Raw genomic sequence first — 23365 nt, 5'->3', positions numbered from 1 at the left:
GGAAACATTGGGAAAAAAATCTTACTAGTTTACCACAAATTTATTATTCATAAAAAATCCTTAAAGTTTAACCGCAGGAGATTCTCACAGAACAATCGTCTCAAGTATACAGTCTGAGATGCTACAATGAAACTGTAACAATTGTCCAAATGTCGTAGAAGATACCAAACAGCCCCATGTCTACAGCTCTCTAAATATTTTTCCAAATAGCAGGGTTTGAAGCCTCAGGGGGATGTGCTATCAGAACCTGGAACTTGCGGGGTGCTGCTGGGCGACTAGCCTAAGGGAAATATCACTTGGTTTAATATCACGCAAACTCTCATATTCGCAATCCCTTCTTCCGCCGAAACAAAATCTGTAGAGCATATGATCACGGAGTTGACTGGGTGATGTGAGCATGGAAATTAAAAGTAGATTGTAAAAGTATATACACTAAGTTCTTTGAATGTTATGGCGACGGTACTCAATGTTAAGAACATCATACCGGGCATCATCCTGCCTTGAACTGCGAGACATCTACATGTCTTCCTTGATCAAATCTGCTGCTCTCTCTGCCACAGCATACAAAGTGCTAACCAAATGTCCAGAGACCTGCATAGGTAATATACTAGCATCCACAACTCTCACATTCGCCGTTCCATATACCTTCAACCTTGAGTCTACCACTCCACCAATCTCTCTTGGCATCATTGCAGCCGTTGATACTGGATGGAAGTTTGAACGATAAACAGTTTTAACCCATTCAAACCATTCCGCCTCCGTGGCATCGGCTGATAATGTGTTCAATCCAGGCTTGGTCTCTGGTCCGACGAAAGAGGACAATGGAGAAGCCGCATAAATGGAGCGAATAAACTTGGCCGTAGCGATTTGTGATGTGACATCCCAATCAAGCATGAAATAATTTGGATTGATAGCTGCGGGTGTGCCAGCTACGGAAGATGTGATGTGAATACTTCCCCTTGCAAATGGTAACAAGGCCCAATATTCCGAACTGAAAGCTGTTGCGGATGGTGAGATGAGAATTTCAGCCATTGGAACTGGGTGAGTAGTTGAGAAAATCAGATCATGTTGGATTTTGAAGAATTTCAACAAATCTGCAGCTTTGGTGATGTTACCTGATGCAGCTGATACTTGAGCAGCATATGAAGGAAGAGATTGAAGAACATGAGCCGAGATATTTTGAATTTCAGAGCCAAATAGCTGGGCTGCGGAAGGATAAGCTACCAAGGTTCCGGCTCCGGGGAAAGCGGTATTGGCTGAACTGTTGTATGCAAGGCCAGTATTTGTTTGGTCTTGAAGATTTTCTCCGACAGTTGGAAGATCAACCACAACTGAGATATTGTGCTTGCTCAAGATGGAAGGATTTCCAATACCGGAAAGTTCGAGAAGAAGAGGAGATGCTAGAGCTCCAGCTGAAAGAATGACTTCGGAGTTTGCACGAATAGTGTATGGAATACTTGAGTTGTTGGGAAGAACTTCGACTCCATTTGCGGTAGGGGTATCAGTGTTGGATCTCCATGTGAGTCGCTGAGCCATAGCATTTGGGTAAAGATGAAGATTGGTGCGGTTGGCAATTGGATAATAATATGCTCGTCCCGCGTCATGACGAATGTTCAATGTTCTGTCGTAAGTAGCTGGGTATCGACTGTAACCAACCATTCTACCAGTATTGACATCATCATTTGAAGGAACACCGAGAGCTGCAAATGTATCATTCAAGGTTGTGTGGAAGTTGTTAGTATCTTCCAAGCTATTGAGCCAGCCAACCTTTAGCGGTCCATCAAATCCATTCGCTGAGGCGTCATATGTTGCACCAGCTTCAGCTTGAGCAGTGGTAGGGATTGCGAGTGCCTGAGACTTTTTGTAGTATGGGAAAAGAGTTTCCCAGTTCCATCCATCATTTCCAATGGCCGCCCAAGCATCAATTTGAACATCTTCCGCTCGCGTGTATGCCATTCCTGATTATATTAGAAATGTCTTGGATGATTTAATGAGGAAGCATACCATTGATAGTACTGGTCCCTCCGATGATTTTTCCAGCTCGTAAGATTTGGCTCATATTTCCTGCATACTTTTGGTTGGTCGATTGATACGCCCAATCGATTTCTGTTCCAAAAGACAATCCATAACCGGACGGGTTTGTCACATTGGGATTGTTGTAACCCGAATCGCCTGCCTCAATGACAGCCACAGTGACATTCAACTCGGATAAACGGTTTGCGATGACTAGACCACTGGTTCCAGCACCAATAACAATATAATCATAAGTCAAGGTAGAGTCGGTGCTAGCTGCAGCCAAAGAGGCTAGAGCAAGCGTGGAGAGTGCACGATACATGATTGTTTGGATTGATAGACAGATGAGGGTGTGAAAGAACGAAAGAATGTAGTGGTGAGTAGAACAGAGAATTGGGTGAAGTCGTAGGAGACCTTATATGAACACTGTCCCATATACTGTCGATCGACCCTGGGTCTATCTAGAACCATCTCTCCCGCCGACTCGGGCATTCAGTGGAGCATATAAACTCAATTTTGAGGATCATATCGCATCGGTGAGTTCTTCGCAACTTTAACAAAGCAATTTTCTTATCTGACAAAGCAAAGGGGGATACCGAGATGGCATTCCACGCGTCAAACTCATGGTTCTTGCGTTGATTTTGAAGAATTAAGAGTTATGGTCCACAATATCTTTTGGTTCGAGCCTCAATCGCTTGATTGTGACGTCGGCAAAGCCTCGTCAAAAAATAATAATGCCGAAAGGACATTGACGCACGCAAGGATCTGCTTGTCGGTGCCAATCAAAATTGCCAGTACCGATTAAGTGCCGTTATGTTATCATTCAGTCAAAGGATGATGGGACAATCCGACCAATCCGACCAATACGAACATTCTATGGGCCTCGTCACCTGACTCGCCTCAGACAGCGTCGTGCAATTCTCGGAAAAGTCTGAAATACCCATGAACTCTGTTGTCTAACGTAGATCTAACATGAATTACAGTCAGAAGAGAGAGGGAAGCGTCATCGACGCAGGAGAGAAGGGAAGGGAGTCAGGGCTGTATGGGCTCAGCCAACGTCATGATTCATGAAGTTCATCAAGTTCATCAAGTTCATCAGGTTCATCAGGTTCATCAAGTCCATTCAAGTCCACTCAAGTTCATCAAGAGCGTGGCGGAGTTTTGAAACGACAGAAAATTCTTAATGATGCACAGACAGACGGAATGGAGGGAACTGTGGAGACTCAAATTTCCACTCATAAGATCCTCAATGCCCCCGCCTTATTAATCATTTACTAACCGGACCGAAAGAATAGTCCCAACTTTACAAGGGCGTGTCTTTGATGAATGCCGGGCTGAAATTTAAGCGAATTTCCTTACCAAAACCATACTTTATTCTATATATTTATAAATATATAATAATTCAAATATTCATTATAATACTTTAAAATTTCAAAAATATAAAAAGATTTAATCAATAATCAATTTTGTATTAAAATCATTAATTTTGGATTTGAATTGATAATAAAATTCTATATAGAAATTTGATTCTTAAAATAAATATTATTTCTTATAAAGATTTTAAATATAAAAATTCAATATAAATTTTGATTTAATTGAAAACTTCAATAAAAAAATTAAAATTATATTATTAAATTTTTAATAAAAATTTATTACTTTTATAAAATTTCAAATATATAATAATATTGATTTATTTAATATTGAATTTTAAAATGAATAAGTTTGGGTGAATTTTGGTATAAAAAAGTGCTTGCACACAGACCCGGCAATCATCAAAGACATGCCCTCATAGAAAGCATTGATAAGCCATCAGAGTATCCACAAAGTCGCATGAAGATGAATTCGTCCGCCATGTTTATGTATAAGCTTAAAGGTTTATTTTGACTCGCTCCACTACCACTGCCAATCATCCCCGAACTCTATCGTTCATCCTCCTTCCTATAAATATGACGGTCGATCCGCAGCAGATTATATGGTTTGGTAATAGATATCGGAAATCTAGGCGCAGTTGATGTATTGGTTGGTGTATTGGGTCTAGTTTGGGTGTACCGCGGTGCTGGATGGTATCGGAATGGATTTGGATAGAAATTATTCAGGCTATGTGGTGGACACGAGAACCATCAAAATGTCAGAATTTTAACACCACACACAGGTCACATCGCTTGGCTTTGTTGTCTATATATTCGTGTATCAAAAATGCAAGAGCGACATCCTCTCTCTTTATCGATGACGTGCTATGGCAAATGGGTGCATCTTGAAACAGGCAAATCACAGACAACAAGGCAAATATAAGACTTGGAGACAGAATATGTACGTGTTCCAATATATACAATCAATAATAAATACAATAAAAAATAGAAAGGCAAATTTTCGAGTCTTGTTCGACTAAGACTCTCAACACCATCCCCTCGCCCCCTTTCCTCCTTGCTTGCCAGTTTCAAACTTCCACCAGCCCTACGATACGCTTCGCACTCTACTTCTTGAGAGTCAAAACTCCAGGGCGGTAAGGCTGAGTGTCGTAGTTGCCGTTGGAGGAAGGGCTCTTTCCCTGGTACAGCATCTGCAAGTTACATGGATCAATCGTCATCGTCTGATCCGGGTTGCTGCGAATCAAATCTCCATGACTGATATCGTTAGTCCAAGTGGCACCACTGTTTGCCTTTCCAGCGAACGGCGCCGCCTCAGTCGCAGCCTGTGGAGTCCATGTACCGCTGAGACTTGTAGCGGTGAATGAGCGGAAGTATCGCCCATTTGATCCGATTGCTTCGACGATCATGAGGTACTTGTTTTGACCTGCTACGGTGTAGACCTGAACTGCTTCAAAGACGTTGTTGGTTGTGTCGCTAAGGACTACGGTTGATGCTGTGCCGAAATTTCCGGGGAAATTTCCGATTGGCATGCTGGATCTGTAGATTTTGCCGTTGTCTCCTGCGAAGAAGAGATACATGTTTTTGCTGTCGCCGATGACGGTTTGGTCGATGGGGCCGGTGCTAGAGCTAGAGCCAGAGATCGTGCCCGAGAAGAGGGGCTGCGATGCTGACCAACCGTTCGCATTGGTTGGGTCGCTTGATGTCTTGTAAGAGAAAGCGGTTGGGCCCCATTGATGGGCCAAGACCCAGATACTCTTTGGAGCGAAGTAGAAGAGTGTAGGGGCAACGGTGTTTGAAGTCATCTTGTTTTGGCTGGCTGCGGCCATGTCGGACCAGTTTGTGAAGAGCCCGAAGTTCATTGAGCCATAGGAGGTTCCTGTGTCGTGGTCTGTAGCATAGACAAGGTGTTGGCCTTTGTAGACAACATGGGTGAAGTCCTTCAGTGAGGCCCATCCTGCCTTTGGTGTCGCCAATGCATTAGTGGACGTCCAGCTATATTTAGATGGGAGATCACATGTAGCGGCGAATGCTTGTGGCAGTAATGCCGCGAAGAACAGAGTAGAGATGCGAGTCATGCTGAAGATATATCACAGGATACTTGAAGTTGGAAGAGGAATGAAGTTATTGAGATGATTGAGAGGATATCGAACATAAGAACCTCGCGATCCTGCTCTCTTTATATCATATCCCTCCCTGGCCGGTGACATCGCCAAGTCTATCGATCCAAATGCCAACGAAACAGCTAGCAAGGGTATACCCCATATTAATCGTTTACAATTGATTCTCTCTGCAATATACCTACTACAGGACGTAACATTGAAATGAAATTATGAGCAAGTCCAATCATTACAAGTCGTTTAGTTATGGTAGTGTTTAGATAGACTTGTCTATATCTTATTGGCTTTTCCGAGCAACTAGCTAAGTCGTATTTCATTAATTGCTCCCATTAATGGTTTTTGTGATATAGGTACTATAGAACACAACGTTGAAACAAAATTGTGGGGAAGCCTGCTTGTCACAGGCCCCTCTAATTACGGTAGTGTTTTGATTGGCTCGTATATATCAGATGCCAAGTGGGTACTAAGTATGGTATTAGAATCGAGACAGGCGACCTCGGCAGTTCTAGAATCTTACCTAGCTTCAATTCCTCAGAAATGACAATCAAATTTACCTCTTTTTCAATAGGCTTCGAGCCCTTTTTCCCCATATTTACTCCTCATATCCAAGAACAACTAGTACTCACATCGTGCTTGTTCACCTCCTATTGCATAGTATTTTCCCAAAAAAAATTTAATCTTCTCAATATGCCTCATAATACCGAATGTGTTAAGATAGTAAGCGTTCAAATCAGGAGAGCTTCCTTGAACAAGGGGTGCAGGATATCAGACTTTCGATCAGAGTATGCTTCATGAAAAGTATTCACAGGTTCGCATTTGCTAAAGAGAAACTTGATTGATTTTTAGTTTTTTGAAACTTGAATAATCGAGCAGTATGCCATAGCCACAGACTCAGGGCTCGCTATAAATTTAGATATCCAATTCAAGAAATTTCTCATAGTTATCACAAATCAGTTTGCACACCATTCGTTTTATCTCACCTTCTTCCAAGATTCTTAAAGGGAATTGGTATGGAGTCTGTAATCTCGGGAGTTTGTATGCTCACGGTCGATCTTTACAGTATTGATGATACCGAGGTAGGAACTTGGTGCAATACTGGCCGAGTTCTGGGGATAATTTGATCAGGCAAGCTGATATTGCCTAAGATTATGGGGAGGATGGTTCTGATGTCTGTGGGAAAATTCAATGTTCTGCCCTTTGAGATTTCAGAGCTTTGCATGTTGGTAGATTGGCAACACTAAATCTTAATTTGATGTCAGGCTCTTAATTGGTTGTCTTGAGTGGGTCTGGAAAGCTTAGATTGATCTCATACGGAGTTCGAAATATTTAAACCTAGAAAAAGTTGTTGGGCGCTTGGGTCGATGGATGTCATCGAGAAAACTAATGACTCGTGCAATAATAACTGTGCTATGGAAAAGAGGTGTTCAGAAAGTATAATACTCGTACTGCCAGAAAGTATACAACTCCGATACTAGATATATATACTACAAGATGATAAACTACAAGAGGACTAACCTGGTTTTCATAACACCAGAATTGCATACTTTCTGGCCGCACAAGTACCTTGTAGAAGAAAATCAATCATGTTGCTAGTTATTCGATACTCACTAAACAAGGATCTTGACATAAGTCTACATACACCCTTACACTTCGAACACTTCAAAAAATGAATTTATGTATATTTAAAACTTTAGTTATCCAATGACCTTGAGACTTGAATTTGAGTTTCTTTTATACTTTGAATCCCCACAAACGTCGAGATCTTCGAACTTCATTTCTTTTTCTAGGAGCTACCGTATTCTTTTGGAATATTGGCCGCGCGCTAGAAAGGACTAATACTTTAAGGTTAATTTAGAACCAATTGGCTCGCTTTTCAGTGGAGTCAAATGCCTCAAAATAGAAGTTTTTAATAGAAATATTAGGTATTTGATGAATAATCCATTAAAGAAACGAATCAAATAACTCTGGTGGTTACTGCAACCCTAACCCACGAGCCTTAGTCCCTCCTAGCGCGCGGCCAATATTCCAAAAGAATACGGTAGTTGTTCATATCATCTTCACAATCTAAGTAACACTACAATCACCTTTTTAGTGAGTTTGAGCAGTTAAGCGATATACAAGTACCTAAGCATTGTTCTGACAATTACAATCTTGAAATAAATATCGTAGGAATAGTAAGAACCTCGAGTCTTAAAATCTTATGACAACTTTGAGATAATATTTAATCAGGGTACAAATATTCAAGAAGTCTTTAGTTACTGTCAATTGAATTTAAATATAATGTTTCCTGTTGGGGGTAAGTCCAACTCGTACAAATTCTCACCGATATGTCCCCTAAAAGCTTGATTCTCCGCTCTACTACATTGATGTTACCTCATTATATATTAGTTATTGGTTGTAAGCAAAAGCGAAACGAGCTTACCCCAACAGTAGGGGTATTGGTCACACAAGGAGTATAAACGATACTCAAAGCTACTAATGAGCACTCTGCGGTATGAATGACCACGGCTTATTATCGCCACGAAGTAGGGATGGGCAAATTACATATTCTTAGGGTTGATTATATAATTTTATATTATTACACTTTTTGAGGCATACAAAATATTATACCAAGCTTATACATGTGTTTTTTGGACTAATAAAATTATTAGAATAAATAAAAGTGGATTGTTTTTAGAAAAAGTTTTTTATAGGTTGTAATTTTTCATTTAGTATATAATTAGATCTAAAAGTCAGATACTATTTATTTTCTAATTATATGATTTATATATTAATTATTTTCTTTTCAAACTAATTCCAAAATAGCTTCAAAATAGCCTTTTATAGGATTTTATAGGATTTTATAGGATTTTATAGGATTTTATAGGATTTTATAGGATTTTATAGGATTTTATAGGATTTTATGATTAGTTATATATATAATGCGATTTGATTAATATTATATATTATATTCAACTGATGAATATGCGATATTATATATTATTAAAAATCCCAACCCTACTACGAAGAGATGTGTAAGTCAAGAGCCTTCAAGTCTTTATTCTCGACTTTGACCGCACTGAAGTGACTTTATATGATATCGCTTCAGGTAGTCTTTCTACACAGAACATTCCACAATGTTATCTCATTCACCTCATGTGAAAAAGAAGAAAACATCTTTCAAATTGTCTTCCAGTTCTACTTTATGGAGTGGCTGGAATTTGAATACGAATAGACAAGAGGAGTGCAATCTAGTTGTATCGATTCTAGCGGCAAAATCTAATGGAAGTTTGAATATGATCAATCAACGTCCAGTGAAACTAATGAATCTAGAAGGGAAGATACCATGTCGATTGATATTGTGCCGGAGATTATTTCACACTACCCAAGAAGTAACGAACATTCGGTAGTTAACAATGATATTGACATCGTGACAGAGTCATTAGCACCTACTTACCGTCTTAAGTTTATTAGTCAATGCAGACCCTGATATTGTAGAAACTTTCGGAAAGAACGATGCATCTATGCAGCATAAGAACCTTGACTTAAGTAAGTGCTTTTAATATAGAAGACATATACAATTACTAAATTGTAATAGATCATAAAGTGCATAGTGCTAGGGAAGTCACATTTGGAAAAGTAAGTTCTCAATTTCCTCTCCAGATAGTGAGGTTACATTTAATTTAGGCAGATTTTGAAAGTCCTTTGGTCCGAACCGTCTGGGGGTTCAGCTGAAGACGAAGCATTTTCGTCGCGAAGAAAGGAGCATGGTGAGATGATATCTGCAAAGCTTCGGAGGTTTGTTATTATAGGCTTTAGACAGGGTGGTTGTCTTTATAAGTTTGATCCCGTATCTTGATATCTACATAGTTACTGGCTGTCAAATTAGATCAATTTTAACTTACAGAAGAAGAGCGACAGGCAAGCCAGGTGTGCATGCTGAAGAGCACATCATTATCTACACGATGAAGCCGGCATTGGCTCCGAATGAAAACATTAGCCAAATGATATTCAAACGATGAAAACGATACCAGACTCAGCACAACATCATCTCGACCTGGCACCCAGAATGAACTATGCAAAAACTTATACTGCGGGATACAATCTTAGGGATTTGTTCATTGGTCAAAACAATGAGTGAATGTTGATGGAATCCTACGACCAGGCTAGTTTTCATCAAGTCTTTCTAATAAATCGTCTATGCCAAGCTCATACTCAACAGATAATCCCACGTACAGCGATTCAATTCCTACTATACCAAACGATTTAGATACTTCTGCCTTCTCTAATCCCTCGCATTACCCCACAGTCTCAAGCTATGGGAACGGCACACCGTCTTCAATATCGTCCGGTGAGACTAAGAATGGTACTAGCTACTCTACTTCCATTCGATACGATGGATACAGTTCGCAAAGACAAGACCCTCCGACACAGTACAATTCATGATTCATGAATCACCTCTCGACGAACTTCAACAATCACAATCCCACGATTGGTCTTGCTAGCCACTTCTCAGACTACCAACACAGCGCTAGAAGTCCACTTCCAATCATACCTCTTAGCGGCTCACACTTTCAGTTGACATCTAACCAATCAACATCAGCGTTAGTAAACTCGGATAGAGAGAGTAGTCGATTGACTTCGAGCGAACTGTTTCGATATACGGTGGAAACAAGACATATCATTCCCATTCACATGGTCGATCCAGAAATGATACCAAGGATTGCTCGTCGAGACAGACTTTACCTTTCCCAACATATGATGGCGGTTCAAATTGAGATGCGTCCATAGATTCCCACAATGTCCTAAGAGGTAGTGCCGATGAATTCGTACCAACACTGGCCCACCCAAGAGGACAAAAATACAAGATTCTGTTGGACTGCAAGGCAGTCAGGATTTCACAAATCTTAGATTCAAGCACTTGAAGCCGTAGTGACTCATCTGGTAGCCTAGAGAGCCTTGGTTCATTATTTTCTTCCGCATCCTCGTTATCTTCGTCATCTTCCACGGGGTTCCGAATGATGAGTACACAAAATAGATTGTTAGAATTTTGTCAGAAGACGATGAGTTGAAGATACTCTATCAAGAAGCCTTGGAAATCACAACGCTAGTGAAGTCAGAGTAAACCTTCCGAAGTTGTAACATACAACTGTCAAAACACCTCAAAGCCGAAATTCCTCAGATGAGTACTGCTTCTCGCTGGATTTTACTTGGCTTTCACTACGCGGCATCTAAAATGAGAGCCGACCTAGAGCATCAAGAAATCACTTGTACCACCCCCACCTACATATTCATTGATGGGTGACATCAGAGAGCCTTTTCCATTTGAGGATGATGAAGAAGATACTGGTAACGACGGAAGTGAGGATATAATTGCCCAACGATTGAGAATTTTGAGATCACTGTTCAATAATCGAGATCTTGAAACTTACTACGGGAGATCCTACGTCTATTTCTAAATCCGGACAACGTTCAAAAGGTCCTCTTCGATAATCGGTCGTCCCTTCAGTCAAGGAAAGTAGCTTATCAAATCAAATATAGTATTTATTGAGAAGTTCTGCAGTTATTAGAGTCATTCTTCTCCGAAGGCCAATCAATCAGGGACATCTTGACACTCACGAGCGACTTTACAATATGCATTGCTATAAGTGTTCAAGATGATTCTTCTAAGAGTTGAAAAGCCATCGAATGTGATCTTCTAACGGACGTTGATATCTATCTAGCTTTGAATGACGAAATTTATGGTAACAGCACCTCTGCTCTTAATATTTAATGAGACGGCCAACTAATGCGAATTTACTAGTGGCCAAGCATCAATCAAGTGAACTCGACTTACTCTCCAGAGCAGCTGTAGAACTAGCGCGAACAATTCTACGAGCATTGACATTTTTGCACTTGCAAAATATGACAATCATCAAATCCTAACTTTTGCAATGTCTTGATTATGCTCAACTTTTCGGCTCTCGAATCAAGATGGCCTATGCCAATCGTTTGTTCAAGTGAAAAACATCTGGGATTCAGATTATGCCAAGCCTTTCACGGGTGAAAATGAAAGCTTTGACATTATTTTAGTCCTAAATGACCTTCAGCCCTTCCCAAAAAGAGGTGACTCTGAATTTTGGCATATATTTATTCCTCTCATGGTTGTTGCTCGGAGAGTTCCATTCAAACAGGTTCCCATGGTCGGGTTTTACAAACTTCATTCCCTGATATGGCATTAGTGATTGGATACTTGAGTCTGGTGATATTTGATACCTTTCTTCATCCTCGCGTAACCCGCCTCGATTGAGACCTCATTCAAGCACAGCCGACTTTCCACGCTCCCACCCTTGCTCGCTAGAATTCGGGGCCAATAAAGCTAGGGACTATACTAACGCACTGACTTGCAAGCCCAAGCAAGGATATCACCCCCTTTCCCTCCCCTCAGTACAAGTGACGACCTCGGGAAATGTGATGAATTCAGGGGTATTGATATTCTATTCGTTTCTAAGTCGAAGCTACTAATTTTTTCCACTGATACAATAGTATTATCACTATCTACTGGGTTCCAGAATCCAAGAGTAGTAAATGAAGGAAGGATTCGAGGCGTAATATTTTTACAAACAAATTTGTTTTAAATGTATAATTAATAAAGGGTGCCAAAATATCTCAGGTTAAAAGCGAACATGAATAACATACTTGAGGTTTTTGTGCACCTTTACCATCTTATTTTAGGGTTGTCTCATATCTTGACATGAATAGTTATTCTCTTGTCGAGCATCTTAATCTTTCTGAGAATCTCAAATTTCGGCTTCATACATAATTAGAAACGTTATGCACAATCACGAGCGTTCAAGAATATGAACAAATCAGTCTTCCCCAAGCAATAAAACAAGAGTTTTCGCATCGAAAAAGTACATGTCAACATTTGATAGGCTAGACTATAAAATTAGATGGGATTGATATGGCTTTTGAGATAAAAGATTGCCTTGGTTGGTTTTAGAGAGGATAGGGAGATTGGGTAACAGGTATTGATATCAACTTCTCGAGGAGATGGGTAGAATATTTCGAAAGAAGGCCTTTTATAAAGCAACTAAGACAGTTCGATATCAAAGGAGGAAATAGATGATACTTATAGGGAAGTACGAAAAGATTGAGTCGGCAATCGTGGGATATTAGGGATGTTAGTCAGATGTGAAGAGAGTTAACAAATTTTTGAAAAATCATCAAGATTAAATCTTCACATGGTAAGTAGTAGGAAGAATGTCAACCTGATGAGATGTAAGTGCACGTATTATTGAAGAGGGGGAAAAATGTTGGAAAATATGAGTGATACGCCTATTCATTTTTATGGTAAAATTTATAGTATTTTGACACATGGATTTCCTAACGGTGAAAAGAACTAATGTATGTCTGTACTTAAGTATCTGGTGACACCAAGACAAATTAATAAGAGTGAATTGTTTACACGCAGTGCAATGTTCCGTCATCATGTGTATGGCACTCTGTCCCAGCTGGGGCAGTCGCAGCGGGACTAGTCTCAGCTGGGATGATTCTTGTCGGGTTCACAGTCGGTACAGTCGATGCAGTCGCTGCAGGAGCACTATGTGAATCCTCCTCCTTTTCATCACTAGCCTTGCCGACGCATCCCTCGCCAGGAACAGCAATATCATACGCATATGCCTCGGTTGCAAAATACGTTAAAGTAGCACTATTGTGTCCTGCCAGCGTATAGTTGCTACCAGCTGCGAGCTCTTGAACACCATGGTACCCATCAGCATGGTGATCGACGATTTCTTCGCCAATGAGCGGAACGTGGTAGAGTCTATGCATGAGATCTGGGGCCCAGAAGTCTGCTGGTCTGCCGGTTGCGACGTTGAATCCTCGCGCGCATAATGCGGTGAGAGGGAGGCGGGTTTGGTAGGAGAGTGGGCATATGACGGTTTCGGCTGTTGCATTTTCACCGCGCCAGTGACCTGCCCATGCTATGAGGTGTCAGACGATCTGAGATTGTGAGGGTATCTTGCTCTGTATGGGCGTACTTACAATCCTGAGTCTCACAGTTTCGGTCAGGATCATCACAACGGAAGACAATGCCAGCGCGGTTACCAGAGGCGATCTTGTCAAACCATCCCATTGGCGTAGCAGTAGGACCTTTGCCGAAATACTTTCGAAAAATCTCGGATTTATTACCATGGACAAGGACTAAGGAGTCGATTAGCATTGGTTTGTTACTGATCATCTCAGGTGGTACTAGCTGTGATTCTTTGCATGCTCAGCCATTTCAGCCGCTTGTCTCAACCCTTCGCTAAGCTCATGACGCTCCGTTGCATTGCAGGATGGGTGAATGGTGAAGTGAGAGACATAATCGCTCTGCCAGTTGTATGCCGGTGCGTGGCCTGAAGAGACAACAAGCTCGGAGACCGGATCAGGAGAGACAGCGGCATTTGCGGTGGTAAGAGGGTACGCCAATGCACCAAAAGTATTGATGGAGACGACGAGAAAACTTAAGATGTACATTTTGAAGTCTGGTTTGACGATGGCAGTATCCAGAGATTGAAAGAGAAAGGTTGATGAGATTTTGTGTGAGACGTATATTCAAAGTGAGGTTCACTTCGTCTTTTGAAGTAGTTACCTCTCCGGGTTCTCACTCTTGCTTCGGTCTTGGGAAGCCACCATGTTTATCGAGCATCTAACCTCGTGAAGGCCAAGGACTTGGTCTGACTACTGCAAAGAGGAGAAGATTTCAAGGCCAACAGGCGTACAGCCAGATAGGTAAGGACCGCGATGTGGTTCCAGCGGAAGATCAATATGCCAATTACATCTTGACGTTTGACAAGCCAAGGCGAAGAACTTTTCAGAGTGCAGACGCCTAGTCCGTCATGCAGGATTAGACACTGCATGAAGTAGAATTAAATCTATATTACACCAAAGTATAATAATGATACAAGACTTATAGTATATTATAATCTGCGGTTATTGTCTTGTCATCGACGTTGGCCAATCAAAATTCTTAATAACTGTTTTTGAAGGGAGGTGGGGTACCACTGGTGTACGTCATTTGTGATTATGTAATCCACAGAAACACAGAAATTTTCCCCCTCGTTCAACCTCATGACTCTCCCAAAGAGGCCTCGTCCTCCCCAGAGCTGCGTTATTGTATTTGTGTCCAATGTAAGAGGACCAGCCCTACTGTCGCTCTCAACTCTGTATGAAAGAGTCCGGTAGGTCTTTCACACAGCCTTTTATTCATAGTAGGCCATTTTGAATCTTTGACGATCACGTCGGCCGAAGTTGGATACTTTGAGTGTTCAATAGGTAATGAAAGGAAAAGAAAAAGAAAAAGAAAAAGAAAGGCTCTACTTCCGTTGCCATTCTTGGAAAGAAAAGGGAATAGAAAGATATCAGTCATGTCATCCATCTTGGATTTTGAAAGCCAACCCTCATTCGACCCATCAAGGTTCTCATGCCCAGGTATGCCAAGCTCTATCTGCCATTTAAGCTCATCTTGTCGGCGCCATTCGAATTTTTTATTTGTGCAAGATTGTGAGCCAAGTCGGTCTCTCTTCCCGTTTGCACGATTAATTGTTTAATAATGCTGATGGAATTTTCTCGCCTTCACTCCCAACATCAATCAGTGAGCAGCAATTCTTGAATCCGATTGACCTAGCTCTGATTGCAGACTTTCTAACCTTTGAATTTTCCGTTCTATCGAGCTAGAGGATTCAATTGACAAGATAAATACTAGACGTCGGCCGCAGATTGATATCAAATTTAGTTTCCCTTCTTGATTTCATCCCTTCCCCAAAGCCTTTTCTCTGAAAGCCGTTTCTCTCTCCTTCATCCCCTTATTTTTACACGCCTTCTTTGTGGTGCCGTTTACGAGATGTTCAGTTCTCGATTTTCTATCACTCTGAGAAGTGTGTTGCTTTTTTCATTGCTCGGTGCCATCACAAGGGCTCAGATCACGCTCACGGGCTGCCATATCCAGGAAGGACAAGAGTGAGTCTTTCGTGTTGCCAATGATAGGTAGTACTGTATTTAATTGTATACAGAGTATGTTTCCTTCCCGGGGGGGCCGAAACCACAATTAGCAGCAGCACTTCTACTCCTACTCCAACTCCAACTCCAACGTCTCCAGCTTCGGTGACCGCAGAGACGACTGGAATTGCGCAGACTACTGCCATTACTGACTGCCACCAACATGATACTACTCAGTATGTACAAATCTTAAGTTTCAAGATGATAGAGCTAATAAACTTCTAGGTATTGTGTAAAAGGCAATGGCGAAGAGGTTCAGGTATTGGCGACTGCCACTGCTAGTGAAGCTCTGCCTACGGCTTACAATGGCTGCCATTCTCACGGCTCTACCATGTTCTGCTTGAGACCCGATGGTGCTGAAGTTGAGGTCTTGGGTTCTACTGAAGGGGTGGCTTCCACTGAACAGGAGAGTTCTGGGGAGTCTGAAGGTGGAGAGAACTGCCACTTCCATGCCGGTGTTGAGTATGTTACCCAATCGCGTTGATCACGTTGCCAAAATTCTGATCTGTGGTAGACATTGTGTTGGTGGTTCCGCTGCGGCAACCTGCGAGCGAAAAGATCGCGATTACAATGTCAAACTCCGCATTGGGCTGTTGTTTGTCATCCTCTTCACAAGTGCAATCGGTAAGCCCCTTAACCGGAAAATTGCCTCCTTCTAACAGAGATCAGGGGTCTATGCTCCGATTTTCATGACGCGAGTTCTAAAGACCAATGGGACTGGAATCGTTTTCACCATTGTCAAGCAGTTTGGAACTGGTGTCATCATCTCCACAGCCTTGATCCATGTTCGTCTTTCAATCCTCGCCCGAAGTAAGCAAGTTGCTGACCGAATTTAGCTTGCGACCCACGCTTCATTAATGTTTGGCAACAGGTAAGCAGCTTTTACCTCTAGTTGTAATTTGTCAGTACTTATTTCAACATAGTTGTCTTGGTGAATTGAAGTATGAAGCAACCACGACCGCTATCATGATAGCCGGTGCGTTTATCGCTTTCGTAATCGACTTTACTGGTCATCGACTCGCACATTGGCGCCAGCAATCCACTATAGAGAGACAAACTGCCAGTATCAGCTCTCAGGACAACTCACGTGACGAAGCCGCAGTAAAAGGCCACCCTACATCTACGCTCGCGCACCTAAGCCACCACCACGACATTAACAATGTTGGCACCACCCACGCCAATGATGGTTTCAGTATCTTCATCCTCGAGGCTGGTATCATTTTCCACTCCCTTCTTATTGGTATCACATTGGTGGTAGCAGGCGACTCAGTCTTCATCACCCTCTTTATCGTCATCGTCTTCCACCAGATGTTTGAAGGACTTGCTCTTGGCGCCCGAATTGCAGTAATGGATGGTCTTCACACCATCAAGTACATAATCCTTCCAATGGCCTTTACGCTTGTTACTCCAATTGGAATGGCCATTGGAATCGGTGTTATCAACAAATTCAATGGCAATGATCCATCGACCATCGTTGCTCTTGGAACCTTAGATGCCCTTTCTGCTGGTATTCTTACCTGGATCGGCTTTGTCAACATGTGGGCTCATGACTGGATGTACGGGGAGTTGAGGAATGCTGAGTTGGCCAAGACTTTAATCGCTTTGGTCAGTCTAATGGGAGGCATGGCGTTGATGGGGCTCCTTGGAAAATGGGCATAAAAAGCGCTCAAAGATCTAACTTAAACTGTATTCGATAACCTTTTAAGAATGTGTTCGAGTAATCTGTGAGATAAAATTCAATGAAGAGGTCACAAAAAAGTGTTTTAGGGTTAATTCGAAGACGATATAAGTAGGAGATTATTGTTACTACTATTGTTATGTCTCTGAAAATCAGCAAGAATCCCCTGAAGAAGAATTAATATACAATGATAGAAGATGCATGGATGAGCATAGGAATAATGCTAACATTCTAGAAGTCTCACATAACTATGAGCTCTTGAGTGGGAAGATTGAAAGTCAATTTGTCACTCCGATTGTCTAATTGAAAGTTGCGCGCTGATTGACTCTAGCGAGTAGAAGTCTTTCATGAACGACAATCTATCGTCATGTCAAATTCTCCATGTGTAGAGCTGACTTACTTAGTATTAAACAGCTACTTTCAAACTCAGTCTGTACACCCTTAAAGACCACTTTATATACATTGGAATAGAAGACATCGAAATACTACCGAAGAAAGGATTACTGTCCTAGCTATTCCATAGAAACATCACTTTTTCAGGACTGCTTTTGAACGCTTTTTCACTTTAGCTTTATAAAGGCCGAGGAGGCAATCAAAGCGCTAGAAGCTTTAGAATGGCAGAAGCTCTTATTGAGCTCAATTATTAGTGTCGTTTGTTGGTTAAGAAGTAACATATGATGTCAAGATGTGGTGGTCTTAGAGAAAAAGTGTCGAGTCACTTGATTCGTGACCAGAAGTAAAATTGAATCACGCATACAAATAAATATAACAGTCACACGTGGGTTTTATTTGATCAACCGTCAACGTTCCGACTGAAGGAATTTTTTAAAATGGATTTTTAAAACTCGACCATCGAAGCTGAACAATGCACTTTGTTCTCAGTGTTTAAGACTGCAAATAGCAACAAAGCTTGGCTGTTCACTGTAGAGTGTATTATTGGAGATTCTTGCTCGAAATTGAATGAACCAACAAAGCTTCGATCTTCAAGGAAAATTAGAATCATGAAGCATCAATTATCTTTGTCCTAGATTGTACTTCATCATTCTCCTATTGCATTTGAACCTCAATACCTACCATACTGCCTTCATCGAACCATCCTTGTCATTGACTACAATAATCTTCAATTCCCATGGCACAAATACCAGAGCGAGCCACAATCATTTGTTTGTCTTGCGGGATGCGTTCTACGTGCTCTTTGAGATTATTGTGGCCGGCGATGGCTAAGTTGGCTTTTTCTGTATTTGGCGCGCGAAAAGTATGATAACAGTAACAGGATAATGCACACCACCCAAAACGAATGCGTCTTTATTGAGGCAGTCTACACCTTTTCCAGCTGTATTGATGAGGATAACATTGTATTTGTTGAATGTCTGCAAATATCCGGCATGGTACACTGGGTGCTTGCACCATGTGAAATGTCAGGATTAGAGTATGTCCGCCACAGGAGAATCCGTAACGATATTCTTTACGCTGTCACGAACACGATTCATTCGCTAGATGCCAATAGTGTTGAGGATCTGATATGTGTGGCAATCATTCAATTAGCTTTGATGCAACAGGGTTTCCAACGAGCGATACCATTTCGATGATGTTAGTCCATTAATCGTCTTTCAGGCTGGTGCTGGGTTGCTCTCCAGTGGTAAAATGGTTGTGAAAAGTCTCTAAATGCTCTCTCTGCCATCTCTTTAAAAAATTCACTTCCTTTTAATGCCTACGAGGATGATAAATAGTGTGAAACCCCCCGAGGTCTTGCGTAAAGTGATTGCATCACGAGTCACGCCTGTTCAATGATCTTGGCGTTTGGAAACATGCGATACCAAGCAGACAAAGCTCCACAAGTCTTTATCTTAGAGGGATGATTCAAGAATTCATGAGATTCCTTAACAGTCAGTGTCTTTCTGTTTCTGATCACGACTATCCACTGCGAAAGTTGTACACTGAACGGCGTACAAATGCTTCGACCATTGTGCAAGATGTGAAACTACTTGCACAGCCGATGAATCAGTTCCAATGATAGCTACTATTTAATCTTCTATAAGCGATGGATCTTTTAGCGATCCTCCGGTGACCGGGTATTTACAGCGCGAATTGTGGAAAATATTAACCTGGTAGTCCGAGATTCAGGAAAATCATAGCAGTTTAGACTAATTGGGAGCGCCATTCACCAAGAAGGATAAGTGTACCATAAACTATTTCTAATTTCAACGAGTAGTCTATTACTGGGTGGAGTTGAAAATTATATTTTCACTGTTTTCAATTTCATTCCAATCTATCACGAATGAAAAACTATCGGAGTCCTCCATTTCAAGAGTGGCATTTTTCTTACTTTCATAAAATTGATATGTCAACTCTTCCATTCTCCGTCGAGCTATCAAGTAGTAATCGGTCCTGAACCATTTTTCACTATTCTCGTTTTTGGTAAGCGGATGCACCGGTGAGGCCCCTGCAGCAGACTTTTTACGTTCGAAACCTCGAAGGTAAATTGCGATATGTAACACTATGAAAAGATACATACCTCCTTTCCTTTCATCACAGTGCACCCGGGTACCCTCCAGACATTTTGGAAGCCCAACGCCAGTAATACCTCCATTTGTCAGATAAAATAGTCCTTTAGAAGCGTTCGAAGCGATATCTCTCGTGTTGGGAATGTCTTTCAAATCGACGGCTTTGCACTTGCTAACAGTTGATGCATTAGCTATCCGAGAGTTTCATGTGAGGCAACTGATCGTGATATCAACTTTGTTGGTATTGTGACTTGTTTTTAATCAGCCTGTCGTATCCACCACTGTTGTTAATGATTGTATTCCTGTCTTTGTCTCTGTGTGTTCGGTGCTTAGCCTTTGGTGCTTGATGAATACACTAGCTACCATGGCCACAGCCGCCAAGCACGTATACAATATAAACATATTCCTGAGGCTCCATGCAAAAGCTTCTAGAATTACCCGACGTTGGAAAGCATCCTGAATTAACTGCGGAATACCCACATTTGCCGCTGCCTGGCTACCTGACAAAGCCTTAAGAGCAGTTTCATTGAGGCCAGCGGCAGCAAGGGATGATTGTCGTGCATCCATACTATTTTGAAAAACCACACCACCAACCACGACAGACAACGCCATTGCAATGTTGCGGACGAAACCTAAGGAAGCTGTGGCTGCGGCAGTATCAACCTGGCTAACAGTGTTCTGAATAGCAACCATAGGAGCCTGGAAAAGAAGAGAGGGGCCAAAAGCACCAACAGTTTCCAACCCAATGACGACTGCAACGGATGTGTCGGCTCCGAAATGTATGTACAACCCTGTTCCTAAAGTCATAAGGGTCGTTCCTACCCACATGAACTCCCTATAGCGACCTGTGCGGTTGATAGTAGCACCAGCCATAATCTCAAGGACGGCTTGTATTACTATCAGTGGTAGCAACAAAACACCACTACGAAGAGGTGACACTTGTAGTACACTTTGAAAGTATAATGGTAGATAATATTCAATACCTATTAGAACCATGCTGTGGGCAAACACAACTGTAAACGTTGCATTGTTGGACGAATTTTTAAACACTGCTAGCGGCATCAGGGGATACTTGGCAAGTCTTTTCTCGCTAAAGAGAAAGAACCCGATCATTAGAGTTCCAAATACTATCAAGCAGATGACTTTCGGGCTGTTCCAGGGAAATACTACACCACCGAAGTCGAGTCCGACAAGAATGAGGAGGGTTACCGCCAGAATAGAGATTGTCCCGAACCAGTCGACAGCTCGAACGCCTTCAATTATCTTTGTGCGCGGGTTGTGCACATCGAGCAACATAAGTAGGAGAACGAAGGTTACTCCCGAAATGGGAAGATTGATCCAGAAGCACCACCTCCAGCTCTTGTACTGAATAAAAGCTCCCCCAATTAGCGGACCAGCTGATCCAGCGACTGCCCACACGAATCCAACGAATCCCAAGTATAACGATCGTTTCCGTACACTGAAAAGATCTGAAATCGTGATGATCACCACTTGTCCTAGACCACCACAAGCGACACCCTGTAATGAGCGTGCAGCGATGAGCATTGTCATGTTGATACTTAGCGCCACAAGTATACTAGAGACTGCGAATAAGCCGATTGCTGCGAGGAGCACGGGCTTGCGGCCCCAGATGTCGCTGAATTTTGCCCAGATTGGGCCTGTAGCGGCGTTGGCAAGCAGGTAGGCGCCACCGATCCAAACATAACCAGAAGCAGAATGCAAATCAGCACAAATTGTGGGAATGGCTATTGAGACAATTGTCTGGTCAAGAGCGGCTAGGCCAAGGGCGAGCTACAAGGTATCGTTAGCTAGGCAGTAGTGGTTGAAATTGGAGTGGGTAAAGTCACATAGAGAGCTAGTAAAATAGCGTAAAGACGCAGCTTCGTGCGAATTTTTGGACCTTCTACAAGATCGAGGGGCGTTATTGGGTTATCATTGGAAGAAAATCCCGGTGATGAAGTCTCTCCGGGTCCGGACAAAGCAACATGTGCTGGTGAAGGATCGGTGGTCGCGTTGATCTCCATGATCGTTTGATAAATAATGCAGAATTATATTGTTTTGAAAACAAGAGAATACCTTTTAGAGATGTTCTTATAGAGATTGGTGGTGGAGCAGGGTTAGCTCGGGCCCAAGTAGCTACCCGAGGACTTAACCCGTTGTGACTCACCGGTGAGATTGTTCCATTTTACCCGTGGTAATGTAAATGCTTCTCCGGAATAAACAACCGCGAGAATCTATTGTACAAGTAGGTAACTATCGGTACCATTCGGATGATTCATACCCTACTCATTTAGACAGTCCCTCAAAAGACTCCCTGAAGAATATCAAAGAAACTGCTAGTGTGTTTGTAATACAATCTTCAACGAAGTTCAGTGTTACATTACGCATGAGCAATGAATAAGGCACTTTTCAAATATAACTCATTAATGAGCGAGTGTGATCTGCAGTGGCTTACAGCATATTACGTGCGATTTCTCTAGAATGAGCGGGTGAATAGATGATCATATTGCGGGAATCTTGAGGTTAATGACGCGAGAGCTATAGATATATACATGTGAAAGTAACGACTGCTCAGAATGAATAATCAATTTGTATAATTAGTCAATGAAATTGAGAGCTAAATATATCAAAAATCGAATTTCGGATTTATAGTTTTCGAAAGTTCATATCTTGAAAAGATAAAGTTTAGCAATTTTCATTAGATATAATTGTAAATAGTATTCTCTCTACTAAATTAAATTTTGAAAATATTTATACCTTAATAAACAAAATTTATTTGATAATAGAAATTTACTAAATATTTTGTAGCGTGTAGAACATATACTAGTAGTACAGCTTATATAACCTATATAATCGATATCTTGAAGTAGTATAGTCTTAGCTTTAATATTCGATTAGCTTTACAACTTAATACTTCATATCTATTATATTTCAAAAGTAATTTTTATTACTTTTTATAAAGTAACTCTATTAATTCTATAATATAGTTTATTAGTACATGTATTAAAATATACTACTTTTATTTCAATAGACATTTTCAAATCTATATTATTTAATAAGTATGAATTCAATTAATTAAGATTATCAAGAGATTAACAATCTGATATCTATTATATTAATTTAATTGACTTTTATAGAATATTTTATCTTTTTATATTTATTATAGTATGAATCGAAAAATATATTCTTATTAGAATTCTTTTTATTTTAATATTGATTATATTGAATTTAAATATCATTTTTTTAGATAATTAAGTTTTTTTAGGATATTGATATTATTTGATAATTTAGTTATTTTTTAAAAGATATAAATCTTTGTAAGAGTTATTAAACATACTCACCGTATACTATAATGTTTTATAATATTATTTCTATAAATTTCATATTACTCTATATAAACTAAAATATTATATAATTAATATGATTATTGATATTGAATTACAAAAACTTTATAATAAATAATATGAACTATTCTTTATACATAAGAGTCTCTAATTTATTTTTAAATATTTTTATTCAAAATTTATATAAGCTATTAATTGAAAAAGTTCAAAATTTTTACCTTATAATACTTTTCTTATAAGAGTTATCAGTATTGCTTATTGTATATTATAACGTTTTGTAATATAATTCCTACAAAATTCAAGTTTTTTTATACAAATTAAAATATTATATGATTGATTC

At 40.7% G+C, this 23365-nt stretch overlaps 5 protein-coding genes across 5 annotated transcripts; 1 reads left to right on the top strand and 4 right to left on the bottom strand.

Moving 5' to 3' along the window:
• Positions 1–516: 516 nt before the first annotated feature.
• Positions 517–2335, bottom strand: EAE98_010364 (uncharacterized protein; the record flags this gene model as incomplete). The annotated part of the gene is made up of 2 exons (XM_038957985.1): positions 517–1958; positions 2005–2335. 2 exons carry the CDS (start codon positions 2333–2335, stop codon positions 517–519), a joined length of 1773 nt encoding a protein of 590 aa, XP_038805548.1.
• Positions 2336–4486: 2151 nt separating this feature from the next.
• EAE98_010363 (uncharacterized protein) lies at positions 4487–5458 on the bottom strand (the record flags this gene model as incomplete). Its single annotated transcript, XM_038957984.1, has 1 exon — positions 4487–5458. One exon carries the CDS (start codon positions 5456–5458, stop codon positions 4487–4489), a length of 972 nt encoding a protein of 323 aa, XP_038805547.1.
• A 7464-nt stretch (positions 5459–12922) lies between these two features.
• EAE98_010362 (uncharacterized protein) lies at positions 12923–13978 on the bottom strand (the record flags this gene model as incomplete). The annotated part of the gene is made up of 3 exons (XM_038957983.1): positions 12923–13443; positions 13505–13663; positions 13717–13978. The coding sequence occupies 3 exons, from the start codon at positions 13976–13978 to the stop codon at positions 12923–12925; spliced, it is 942 nt and encodes a 313-aa protein (XP_038805546.1).
• A 1151-nt stretch (positions 13979–15129) lies between these two features.
• EAE98_010361 (uncharacterized protein) lies at positions 15130–17599 on the top strand. The gene is made up of 7 exons (XM_038957982.1): positions 15130–15460; positions 15514–15675; positions 15725–15961; positions 16014–16123; positions 16169–16284; positions 16336–16370; positions 16423–17599. Exons 1-7 carry the CDS (start codon positions 15345–15347, stop codon positions 17156–17158), a joined length of 1512 nt encoding a protein of 503 aa, XP_038805545.1. The 5' UTR covers positions 15130–15344; the 3' UTR covers positions 17159–17599.
• A 2343-nt stretch (positions 17600–19942) lies between these two features.
• EAE98_010360 (uncharacterized protein) lies at positions 19943–21705 on the bottom strand (the record flags this gene model as incomplete). The annotated part of the gene is made up of 2 exons (XM_038957981.1): positions 19943–21472; positions 21529–21705. The coding sequence occupies 2 exons, from the start codon at positions 21703–21705 to the stop codon at positions 19943–19945; spliced, it is 1707 nt and encodes a 568-aa protein (XP_038805544.1).
• Positions 21706–23365: the final 1660 nt, after the last annotated feature.

This window comes from Botrytis deweyae (genome assembly GCF_014898535.1).
Source record: "Botrytis deweyae strain B1 chromosome Unknown BDEW_036, whole genome shotgun sequence".
NCBI classification, from domain to species: Eukaryota; Fungi; Ascomycota; class Leotiomycetes; order Helotiales; family Sclerotiniaceae; genus Botrytis; species Botrytis deweyae.
Note: the sequence above shows the minus strand (reverse complement) of the source record. Positions and strands in the feature narration are given on the sequence as shown.

Bases quoted from the DNA above. Each gene is read 5' to 3' on its own strand.
- EAE98_010361 (XM_038957982.1), top strand. From the start codon at position 15,345: ATGTTCAGTTCTCGATTTTCTATCACTCTGAGAAGTGTGTTGCTTTTT. The intron at 15,461-15,513 runs GTGAGTCTTTCG...AATTGTATACAG, and splicing joins CATATCCAGGAAGGACAAGA to AGTATGTTTCCTTCCCGGGG. The intron at 16,285-16,335 runs GTTCGTCTTTCA...GACCGAATTTAG, and splicing joins TCTCCACAGCCTTGATCCAT to CTTGCGACCCACGCTTCATT.